Source organism: Camelus bactrianus, chromosome 35 (assembly GCF_048773025.1).
Source record: "Camelus bactrianus isolate YW-2024 breed Bactrian camel chromosome 35, ASM4877302v1, whole genome shotgun sequence".
Lineage (NCBI taxonomy): Eukaryota > Metazoa > Chordata > Mammalia > Artiodactyla > Camelidae > Camelus > Camelus bactrianus.
The window spans coordinates 12,338,844-12,351,323 of NC_133573.1; the positions used below are offsets into that span (position 1 = coordinate 12,338,844).

General features: G+C 38.6%; 2 protein-coding genes across 8 annotated transcripts in view; both read left to right on the top strand.

Moving 5' to 3' along the window:
• ARHGAP12 (Rho GTPase activating protein 12) overlaps window positions 1-12,480 on the top strand; it is a 106,697-nt gene that overhangs the window by 61,013 nt on the left and 33,204 nt on the right. For 4 of the 7 annotated variants that reach the window (XM_074358377.1, XM_074358376.1, XM_074358379.1 and 1 more), the window contains 3 exons: window positions 2,017-2,157; window positions 3,302-3,382; window positions 11,111-11,236. In XM_074358377.1, the coding sequence (XP_074214478.1) occupies window positions 2,017-2,157; window positions 3,302-3,382; window positions 11,111-11,236 (348 nt within the window). The remainder of the gene's footprint in view (window positions 1-2,016; window positions 2,158-3,301; window positions 3,383-11,110; window positions 11,237-12,480) is intronic. The other 3 variants (XM_074358380.1, XM_074358381.1, XM_074358382.1) reach the window with 2 other exon arrangements.
• On the top strand, window positions 3,389-11,094 carry LOC123617940 (14-3-3 protein eta-like). The gene has a single exon (XM_074358383.1). It carries the CDS (start codon window positions 4,485-4,487, stop codon window positions 5,151-5,153), a length of 669 nt encoding a protein of 222 aa, XP_074214484.1. The 5' UTR covers window positions 3,389-4,484; the 3' UTR covers window positions 5,154-11,094.

The following is a 12,480-nucleotide window of genomic DNA, read 5'->3' on the forward strand; positions in this document are numbered from 1 at the left end:
GCCCCCTGTGTTTCTTCTAGGCTACCTTTTATTTAATTTTCATTAAACAGCTCTTTTCTGGCAATAATTTTCAAAATCATAAAGCAACTCCTGGTTTTATAATGTAATAAAACATGTTGAGATAATGGAGGTTACTTTTCATGGCAGAAGGGAACAGCTGACTGCACAAAAATTTGGAAATTATGTGAGCATTGTGGCAACTAAAAAGTCATGTTTATGACAAAAACTGATTTAGTGATTTTTTTTCTTAATTTTTACTAATTAGATTGCCTTCTTTATAAAAAAATCTTATTGAGATATAATTGACATATAGCATTATATTAATTTTAGGTGTACAACATGATGGTTTGATATTTGTATATATTGCAAAATGATCACCGTAGTAGGTATAGGTAACATCTGTCACCATACGTAGTTAACAGAATAGTTTTTCTGAAGACTTTAAAGATCTGCTCTTTAGGTATCTCTCAAATGTGCGATACAGTATTATTAACTATGTAACCGTGCTGCACCTTACGTCCTCTTGAGTGACTTATTTTATAACTGGAATTCTGTGCCCTTTGACTTTTCACCCACTGCCTACCTCCCTGGCAACCACCAGTCTGTTCTCTGTATCTGTGAGCTTGGTTTTGTGTGTTTTGTTTTTTATGATCCCACATATAAGTGAGATCATATTTGTCTTTCTTCTGTGAGTTATTTCACTTAACATAGTGCCCTCAAGATCCATCCCTGTTGTCACAAATAGCAAAAGTTCGTTCTTAATGACTGAATAATATTCCACTGTATAGATTGCCTTCTTTTATTCTGTTTCTGAAAGGTTTTATTGCACTTCTTTTCCCATGTGAGCACACATTTTTATAAGTGGTCTCAAATAAAAATGAATCTTGATTTTTGAGTTAGATTTTCCATTTTTTAAAAGCATTAGTTACAAAACATACAGCTCACTTTATGCAAGGCTTCTGTAAAGTAGTCTAGGTCAGTTTTTGTGAACATATTACTAATGTTAGGATGTTTATGTCTAAGTTACTCCTATAACATTGAGAATCTACACATCTTAGTGTTTCAGACCAACTTATGGTAGAAAATACAGTCCAGTTGAGTAGGATTTAATTGCAAAATCTGTTTTACCTGAAAGTGACCCTGGAAGGGTCATTTGCACGCGAGAGTTAGCCTGGTGCACATTTGTTGAATGAACAAAGTTTAAGTGCAGTAAGCGGATTGCCGCTGCTCATATTACGGTGCCTCTAGTTAAAGAAAACAGAAATTGTTAGCTGTTCTCAGTCTTCCTGTATGTTTGGAGTTTAAAGTAAAGCACACCTAAACTGTACGGAATTTCTTCATCTTTCTGTATCGTGTTTGAATTTTCTCAATATTTTTTCTTGTTTCAAAGTTCAGTTTCTAATAGTTTTAAATAAGCATTCGGTTGAGTGGATTAAGACAACTTGCCATTAAATTAGAACATAAAATATAGTGTTACAAACCTAGTGTCTTCCCTCCCCTCTCTCCATCCCACACACTTTAAAAAAATAGTTGAAGATATATTTGAGCACTCTTTGCCAGGCTTTTGGTTGGGAACTTGTGATAAATAGCTGAGAACTTTCAACAATCTCAGTCTGATGAAGGGCCCTCACCTCCCCGCTTTGCTTACACATACACACCCCTGCCACTTTAAACCTGGTTTCAGTTCAAAAGCAGCATTAAATAGAAGGTAGCCTTTCCCAGTCTGAAAACATTGTTTCCAGTCTCATTATAGTGAATTTTTCTAGGGTTGCATTAATGTGATAAAATAACTATTATTAATTTCACCTCACCACTTACAACGTACCATTTAAACCTCACCACTTACAATGTACCATTTAAAAGACTAAACAATTTGTTTTGAAAATTAAAATATTTAAATATGTTCAAGATCTTAGTACATTATAGCCAACGTCAATTGCTTAGTTTCAACTGCTGCATATCTGCATATATATGTATTCAAAGAAGAAAAATCCTTATGTTTCTGACTATTTATAGCTTCTTTCATCAGAAGAGAACTACCACAGCAGTTGTCACAGCCAGTCAGATAGTCAGTGTGGTTCTCCTCCAAGGGGTTGGTCAGAAGAGTTGGATGAACGTGGGCATACCTTATATACCAGTGACTTTACCAAGGAGAAGGTACATTCTTTTTTTTCTCATCTGGTTTTTTTTTTTTTTTTGGTAGAATCCGCACGTAAAATAGTGTGTCCTAAAGTTTTAGTAGTATTTTAAGAACTCATGAAAATATCTTACTGTAATTCTGTAATCATGTCAACTGACAGTACGAAAACTCAGTGTCACTACTGGTTCATGGTTTTAAAGTGCTTGTAATTGCAGTGATTTTTGTGGTGTCGACCTATTTAAGACAGACCTGTTTAAGAGCAGACCTTTTGAGTGTCATTCTGTTTAGACTTCTTGAGCAAACATATTTCTTTGTATTTTTCTTGAGGAATAGTTTTTTGGGAATGGTTTTCTCAACATGCCAGCATTATGATATCCTGTCTCACTTTCTGTACTCCCTTTTCTTTTATAACCAAGTTGTGTAAAACAAAAACCATGAATCGAGTATTTTTATCATTAATGACCTAGTTTGGGAATGCATGCTGAAATTTTACATGTTTATCATCTGAGAAGGTGACTGGTTGGTTGTGCTAACATAAAGAATTTAAGACCCTTGGGAATAAATAGAGACAGGTTTTTACCCCTCATTCCTGCTTTACTTGGCTCTAGAACATAAGGAAACAATGATTTTCATTCATTTCACAGTCAAGATCATATGTTTGTATCTTCGTCGTCTTCTCATATTCCCTGTATTGTATGAGGTTTTGTTGTTGGTGTCATTTAAATTGTATTGAGTAAGATGTGTTGGCTACAGGAGGGAGTTCCTAAGGGTTTGCATGGCTTGGGTTAAATTGTTTAGTAATTTTATCCTTAAAGATTGAAAAATTTTTTTTGTTAATTTCTCAACCTGTGTCCAGTGCACATACATCTGTGTATCTTTATGTTGTATATTTTTTGTTATGTTGTTAAGTGGTGCTTGAATCACTAGCTTGACATTGGCATTGGATAAAAGATAGATTCACATTTTAATGTTTATAGTTTACTTATTTTTACCAAACTTAAAATGCAAGTCTGTTAGTATAAATTTGTTATTTTTTTTTTTTACAATGTTCTTGAGCAAGTAGAACAGAATTCATAAGAATATCATCTAGTATCTCTGGTTGTATAGGCTTAAACTCAAGTTTACTTAAATTAAAAAAAAACACTTGTTTTGTTTTTATAGTGGCTCAAGCATGTTGACGATCAAGGTAGACAATATTACTACAGTGCAGATGGATCTCGGTCAGAATGGGAATTGCCAAAGGTAATAAACCTGAACACTGAATTCCTATTTAAGTCGTCGATGAGCTAATATCTGAAAATGGTTTCAGCAGATTTATTTTTAAATTTTTATTCAACTTTTAAAAAGCAGCAAGACCAGTTTCTTCAGAATTCATTGAGAATCCTTTTTCTAAGATGTGCATTATCTTATTGCTGCGTAATACTAGTAATCCCTATGCAAAAATTGTTTTGGTTTAACTTGAAATTGTTTTTTTATTTTTCCTGGTTTACAAGATCCCTTTCAGTGCCAATAATGCCTGTAGTCGTCTGGAACGTATTGAGTTCTCTACATGAAGTTAGTCTTATATTTATTTTTTTAAAGAAAGAAAAGCAATTCAATATTCAGATTCATTGTATGTTGATGTGTTGTAATTGAGTCAGTCATTAGTAGCGTGGAGCGTTAAGATCCTCTATGGTCTTGTGGGATATCTCTCTTCTGATAAGTGCACCAGGGCCAAGTTTATCTAAGGCAGCAGGTTTCAAAGAGGTCATACACTTAAGATAATTTTAAATGATATCTGAGCAGACATTTAAATTTTAATTGGTACATTACTTTAATGTTTTATATCACAGCTGTAAATAGCAGACATATCTGTAGTGGTAATTATCAGATAGACTAGTTCTAAAAGAAATTTTTCTTTTTCCCAAAGTAAGTCAATTTAAAGAAAATATTATTAGTATTAAAGATTCTTGGGTATAGAAAAAAATCATTGAAATACAAAGTGCAGTGGATAGTGTAACCTATAGACAGAGGGACAGGAAGATAACAAATATTAAAGCATAATAGTTAAGAGAAATGGAAGATGGGTGGAAAGTTTCCTATATTCACATAGCAGGAATTCTAGAAGAAGAGAATGGAAGAAAGGGTAGAGAAATAATATTTGAAAATATAATTTCTGGGCTTGGTGGCGTCCGCGGGGCGAGCCACAGTGCGCGGGGCGGCGGCCTCCACGGCGACCCGGAGCGGACGGGCGGGCGAGCAAGCGAGTGGGGCGCGAAGCGAGGCCGGGCTACAGCGACATGCGGACCGCGAGCAGCTGTTGCAGCGGGCGCGGCTGGCCGAGCAGGCGGAGCGCTACGACGACATGGCCTCCGCCATGAAGGCGGTGACCGAGCTCAACGAGCCTCTCTCCAACAAATACCTCAACCTTCTGTCCGTGGCCTGCAAGAACGTGGTCGGGGCCCGGCGGTCATCCTGGCGGGTCATCAGCAGCCTCGAGCGGAAGACCATGGCCGATGGAAACGAGAAGAAGCTGGAGAAGGTTAAGGCTTACCGGGAGAAGATCGAGAAGGAGCTGGAGTCGGTGTGCAACGACATGCTGGCCCCGCTGGACAAGTTCCTCATCAAGAACTGCAACGACTTCCAGTACAAGAGCAAGGTCTTCTACCTGAAGATGAAGGGCGACTACTACCGCTACCTGGCCGAGGTGGCTTCCGGCGAGAACAGTGTGGTGGAAGCTTCGGAGGCTGCCTACAGGGAAGCCTTCAAGATCAGCAAAGAGCACATGCAGCCGACGCACCCCATCCGGCTGGGCCTGGCCCTCAGCTTCTCCGTGTTCAACTACGAGATCCAGAACGCGCCTGAGCAGGCCTGCCTCTTGGCCAAACAAGCCTTCGACGACGCCATAGCCGAGCTGGACACACTAAACGAGGATTCCTATAAGGACTCCACGTTCATCATGCAGCTGCTGCGAGACAACCTCACCCTCTGGTCCAGCGACCAGCAGGACGAGGAGGCCGGAGAAGGCAACTGAGCAGCCTCGGCCCGCCCCGCCCCCACCCCGTCACACCGGCCCCTCCGCGCCACAGTCACCAGATACCTAGTGCTAAACCCACCCGGGCGGCAGCACAGCTACTCAGATCTGTTCTCCGCCCCCGGAAGCAGTTCCAGATAAACTCATGGGCATTGCTGGACTGACGGTTGCTTTGAACCCAACACCCACCCCTCCTCCCCACTATCCCTTTTTGAATTGTGCAGACAGGTGCATTCTGAAGGAGGCATTCTGCTCCGTCTGCCGATATAGGTGAAATGCAGGCGAAAGCACTGGGGGAAGTTAGAAAGGAGAATTAGCCAACACAGGCTACAGTCGGTATTTAAAAGGTCCATTTAAACAAGCTGATAGTGTTTTGTTAAGCAGTTCATCTTGTGCATGCGAAAATGAATCCACCCTTCCCACCTCTTCCCTCAGCTCATGGAATACAAGGGAAGCTGAGACAAAGAGACCACTTGCTCCTGTCCATCGGCTTAATAATAAACTATTTAATGTGAGGTTTCCGTAGCGCCTTGTTTTGCCTCTTTAAATTATGATGTGCACAAACCTTCTTTTCAATGCAATGCATCTAAAGTTTTGATACCTGTAACTTTTTTTTTTTTTTTTTTTTGGTTGCGATTGTTTAAGAATCATGGATTTATTTTTTGTAACTCTTTGGCTGTTGTCCTCATGTAACCTGACAGTGCCACATGCGTTAGCCCATGTCAATCAAGATGGGTGACTATGAAATGCCAGACTTCTAAATTAAATGTTTTGGAATTCAGTGGGTAAATAAATGCTACTTTGGGGATATTAAAAAAAAAGAAAAAAGAAAATATAATTTCTGGGAATTTTCTAAAACTGAAGGAAGGCATGAGTGTTTTATTGGAAAATATGTCTTCAGTACTGATAAGAATAGAGAAAACTAAATCCATATGTTGACAGATTTTACTGTTTGCAGAACTTCAGTAAAGGGAGACAATCTTAAAAGCCATAAAAGGGTAAAAAGCCCAGGTTACATACAGTGGCAGATTGCATCGTTGAACCTATTCCTTACCCACTCCTGTATCAGTGCTCTTTGCCGTGTACCTGTGTACAGCCTCCTGCTGTAGGTGGGGATGTACTGAATCCAGTTCAGTCGTGTGACTTTCTTCCACTGATGGGATGTGAGCACGTGTCACATGGTATCGAAATGGGCTTGTGTACCAGGTCTGGGTCGTCCACCTCTGCTGTGACAAGAACAGGCCAGGCTAGTGCATTGGTCCCAGGAAAAGTAGATGCATGTTAAGAAAGTAAACAGAGCCTGAGAGGTCTGTGGGAAAACAGAAGATCTAACATTCATTTCTTCAGAGTTTCAGAAGGAATGGAAAAAGTGTGAGCCCGAGAAATATTTGCAGAAGCAATGTTTGAAAACATTACAAATTTGGCAAAACACAAAAAAGCAGATTCAAGAAGCTGAGTAAACACTAAACAGGACAGACCTGAAGAAATCCACATCCAGACACATTGTAATCAAATTTCTCAAAACTAAGACTTTCTTGCTTTCTCCTTCCAAAGAAAATCTTGAAAGCAGCACAGTGAAACAACACAGTACCTATAGGGTAATAATGATTTGAATGGCAGCAGATGTCGTATCTGAAACCATGAAGCCAGAAGGAGGTGGTGTAGCATTTTTCAAATGCTGAAAGAAAAAACTGTCAACCCATAATTGCACATCCAGCAAAAATATCCTTCAGGAATGAAAGTGAAATAAAGATATTTTCAGATGAAATTAAACTAAGAGATTTATTACCAGCAGCTCTTGTTCCCAAAAAATTGCTATAGGAAGTCCTTCCAACAGAAGGGAAATGATAAATGAAACTTGGAACATTAAGAATGAAGAAAGTACAGTGGAAAGGGTGAATATCTGAGGAGACTTTTGTCCTGAGTTTTTAAAATTATGTTTGACATTTAAAACAAAAATTACATTTCTGAAGAAGTACTCATTGTAGGTGGAGATTATATTTAAGACAATTGTATCATAAAAGGGGGAGAGTAATGTGATGTAATTATTGGTAAGGTTTCCACATTTCACTTGAAATGGTGAAATGTTGATATTGGTAGACTGAGAAATCAAGTATGTAAATTGTAATCCCTTGAGCAATCACTACAAAACTTTAACAAGAGATAGACTCAAGAAAACTGTAGACAAATCAAACTATAATAGTAAAATCTCGTCAAGTAGTCCACAAGAAGGCAGGAAAGGAGAAAACAGGAATGATAAACAGAACAGAAAAGAAATAAAATAGACTTAAGTCTTAGTATATAAATAATTACATTAAATGTAAATGGTCTAAACACGGCTGTTGAAAGATTTTCAGACATGATAAACCATGACGCAACTGTATGTTTCTACAAAAGAATCACTTCGGATGTAATGATACATCACAGCGTGCTGAAGGGTGTTTATCAAGTCATCTGCAGTACATCCCGTACTTCGTGGTGCAGTTACAGAAGCTGTCCCAATAGTTAGGACCTCGACTGTAGCTCTCCTGTCACTGCTTCTACTCAGCTATAAAATAAGAAAAGAGAGAAAAATAGAACTGAAAAGGAAGGGATACAGTTTTTTCTTTTGATTATTAGAAAATCAAGAGACTCTGCAAACTCAAAACTGATGATAGTTCAGCAAGGTTGCTGGACATAAAATCAACCTAAAAACTACCCATTTCTCTAGTGAAAAGTCAGCTTGAAAATGAGATAGGAATAAAGATCCTTTTTACATGAGCAGCAGCAGCAAAACCAAGAGGAGTCTAAGAATACACCTATTAAAGGTTTGTAAAATCTTAATGAAGAAAAGTGAGAATGTAGGGGTATAACGGATAACCTGAAAGGGTGCAGTGTACCATTATGATTCTGGATTGAGAGGCTTAATTTTATAGCAGTGTCTACATTGATCTATAAATTCACTGCATTTCTATTTACTGTCCCCCTCCCCACAAGGGGAAGGACTGATGCTAAGTTTTATTCACAAACAAAGGTCTGTGAAGAACCGAAACATCCCTGAGTAGAGAGAAGGTGGGGAGGGGGCCTGTGAGGGCTGGGGTTCCGGCTGCAGTGATGGAGCTGTGGTCTCGAGGGCCAGGTGTGGAGAGGCAGACCAGGAGGGCAGAGTGGAGGCTCAGATGTGGCCGCACAGATCGGGGAGAAGCATGGACTGTGTGGTAAATGCTGCTAAGACTTGGTTACTCACATGAGAAAAATGAAATAAAAGTAGTACTTGACCTCACTTCACACTTAATGGTTAATTCCAGGTAGGTGACAGTTGTAAGTGTAATGAGCAAAACCTAACAGGCTGTAGAAGGGTATTTGACTGCAGAGTGGGAAGGATTTCTTAAACAAGGCTGTATAAGGAAAAAGCATAAAAGGAAAGGTCGACAGATGTGGGTACATGAAGTTAAACAGAACACCTTTGACGAGGGGGGGAGGATGCCCGCTGCGGTTGGGAAAAGATACATTCAACTCGCATAGCGAACAAAGGCTTAGGAGCCAAAATACAGACAGAGCTTCCTGGTTCCTCTGTACGGACCAGCAGGGGAGAGAGAGAACCTAGTTGAAAATAGGCAGAAATATTAAGCGATACAGAGGAGAGGAATTACATTAAGTATTTGATAAGGTGTTCAAATTTATAAATAATCAGGAAAATGTAAATGAAAACAGTGAGTTAGCATTTCACTTTTCAGATAGGTTTTTTAAAATTTGTGTGTATGTACATACGTTTGTTTTATATACACAAATGCATGTAAATTCGGTGGCATCAAGTCGGACAGTGCAGAGCGTTATGTTCTGCCGTAGGAGTGTGATTAGTGCCACCACCTTGGACATGTTCACGTACAACAGAGTGGCTAAGTTGTGGTGCCTGCATATAATGTGGTGGTATGTAGAAGTGAAGCATGTGAGTTAGGGCTGGACACTCACCAACATGAATACAGTGGCATTATTTTTTTTTAATAAAAACATATTGAGTGAAAAAGCAAGTTGAAGATTGATGCATGTGATATGATTCCATTTATTTAAAATTTAACACCCCACAGGTAGTAAGTATTTATGGACGCATACATATATCCTAAAGTGTGAGACGCGTGAGAACGATGAACACTGAATTAGGTGGTACTGGGGAGGAGGGTAGAATCTGGAAGATGTATTCAGAGGACTCTGACGTTTCATTTCTTAAAAAGAAAACAAGGTGCCTGTGTTATGTTAGATGTGCTCAAGTTCGATGGGGGGTTTTCATTATAATTGCTGTTTTATTGTGTGTTTGAAATAATTGAAATGAAAAAGCAATTAAAAATTCTTAAAAGAGAAAAGGTGTTTTTAAAAAGGATTTTAAAAATGTTAAAAGTTTTAGCCATCTTGTGTAACTAGACTGTGTGTGTTAAGCGTGGTATCCTCTTACTTTTCTCTATGTGACACTTTATTTTTTCCTTCTGTCTATACTAGATTTTGTATCGGGCAGTTTATTTATGCTTTATTTGCATTTATGGACATTGTTATGAACACAGCACCTTTAGAATTGTGATTATTACCCAGTTTAATTTTACATTGTTTTTGCTGCCCCATGGAAAGGATTTCTAAACAGCTGTGGTAATTATAAATCTCAGAAGCTACCTGAGCTTACACACAGCGACCACACGTTCTGATTGTTGCTAACGATGGTTGTATTGAAGGGAAAATGTAGCTCTGCTTAATCGCTGGTCTCTCTTCACTTAGAGATTTATGGCACAGAATTTTTGGGGGAAGCCTTTAAGCTCCATCTTTCTTTGTTCTAGAAATGATCCCTTTGTGAACTTCTCCAACAGATTTTAAGGTTGCTGTTTGTTGAGCGACAGTGAATGAAAAGCACACATCTGTATGTGATGGCTTAGCTTTGGCAGATTTTAATGTGGAAGATGAAGTAACAGCTTTGGGATACAGTTTGGGAGACCTGTATGGACTCATTTTGCTAAGGGCAGAAATGGCGTATTGTGGGGAATAAAAGAAATTTATTAGTATAGTATATAATATAATTTTACTGAAATTACAATGAATCATTAAAATTTAAGATTTACTGGGGTTTTTTAGAGAAGTAGATATTAGGTATCCTTTGGTTTTAGGAGAAGAATGGATCTCTTAAAAAGTAGATGGATTTTGTCATTTTATTGTAAGTTATTATTTATAATTTATTCAGATTGCCTGCATAGAACAGCATAACTCTTAAAAACCTCACCATTATCAATGCTTATGCTTGGTGATCTACTTGACATTTCAAGCACAGGACTTGATACCTTATTTATATGTAATTTTCGCTTGGCAGTCATTTCCCATCCTTTGTACACAGCTGATAATATTCAGGGTTGGTCTTTGGCACTAGTACCATCTCTCCCTTTTGACCAGGTTATGTTGTGAGAAACAAATAATAGTGTGTTTGGCCTGCAAGTGAAAGAGTAAAAACAAACAAAAACTCCTTTAAATGTGAGAATACTGTTGTGTATGAAAGCATCACTTTAAAACCTAAACCAAAAATTGAATTCCTGTGGATTTTCAAAGTAGAAGGAACCTTCGAAAATTAATTTGTTCAGTGACCTCATTTTATAAATTGTAATAATTAATGTCATTGAGAACCTATCAGGGTAACATTTGGCAATCCTTACACTGTTCAATCCTATAACTGTGAATGAGGTAAAATTTCTGTTGTATCTGTTTTATAGTTGATGAAACTTAGACTTTGGGAGATTAAGTGTTTTGCCAAACGATGACATTAATGTGGCCTGTCCACCATATAAATCTGTGATCTTGATTGAGCTACAGTGCTGGTCAGAGATGAGAACACTTAAGTTGGTGTCATGTGGTGAGCTTTGCCTAACACCACGTGTCATTTGGAGCCAGCATGTTTGGATTCCTCTTTTGTTCCTATTATTTACGAGGTATACTTTTGTTTTCTTTAGTATAATGCTTCATCTCAGCAGCAAAGAGAAATAATTAAAAGTCGGAGTCTGGACAGGCGGCTGCAAGAACCAATAGTGTTAACAAAGTGGAGACACAGCACCATTGTGTTGGACACCAACGACAAGGTAGGACTTCCCGAGGGCATCTGTGCAGTGTTCTTGCACGTTCTTTATCCTTTATCATTTCATTTTCTCCTTAGTCGAATCTGATACCTAGGTGACCAGTGTTGTATGTCGCGTCACTTTACTCCTGCGTGGGGTTTGGTTTTGAAGTTTTTTGATTTTTGCACAATGGGCTGACTGACGTGTGGCGTGATGATGTCTGACGTTACACATTTGGGCCTAGTAGGTCACAGGGCATTTGATAGTCTTATTTTAAAGTCACGCGCCTGTTACTGTTGGTCTCCAGTCTCTGGGAGGTTCAACAGTAGACGTGTCTTTACCTTCTCCCCTCGCAGGGCAGGGTGGATTCCTGCTCCCTCTGAGTCCCTAAGTGCTCTCTGCACAAAGTGCTGCTTTTACCTGAGACGCAATGTTCTCTGCTTCAAACGGGAGGAATTTTGTTGCAAACATGAGACTGGAAAAGCCATAAAGTTTTTAACTTTTCTTGTGAGTTACATCTTTACATTGTGGCTTCATTTTGTGGTTAGACTAGGAAATTAGGACGAATTTACTGAACAACAGACACACTAATGTTAAAATGGGAGGGTGGCAGTAACACCCTGAAACTCAAATACTGGTCATTGGAGTCTCTTTTTTTATTTTACCATCAGGCTTCTCTTTTCGTGTAATTAATTGGTTCCTGCATTCTTAGGTATGTTAATGAAACAAGATGAACTCTTCTGCCGCATATTTCTCTGTGTTTGGATACTTTCAGTCTTAAATTCCTTTCTAAATTATCTCGATCAATAAGCAAAACAAGTACTTCTGATTTCTGTTTGTAAGGATGTTACATGGTGGAATAGAGAGGGCATATTAAAGGAAAGAAATTCTGGAGACTGCTGTTGAAGAATCCCTGAGACTGCATTAACATTGAGATTAACCTGTGTAGGTAACAGTCCTAGAGATTTTAAAGAAAAAATTCATTTAACTCCGAGAGCCAGATTACAGTTCAGTGTCTACAGAGGCTCCTATACCGTACGGAATGAATGCTCTAATGCAAAAGCCGTTCCTGAACCAGCTCCGCTGACTCTTGGTACCAGAACAAAAGGATGGCTATTTTGGTGATGTAGACTCAGAATTTCTTACTCCTTTTTAATCTTTCTTGAGATTCATTTTCAGTCTATTGTTAGAATAACTTGTTTGACGTTCCTGTTACATATCCTTTTTCATCTAATTGTTTCAGAGTTGTGATAACATGATTTTCTTGA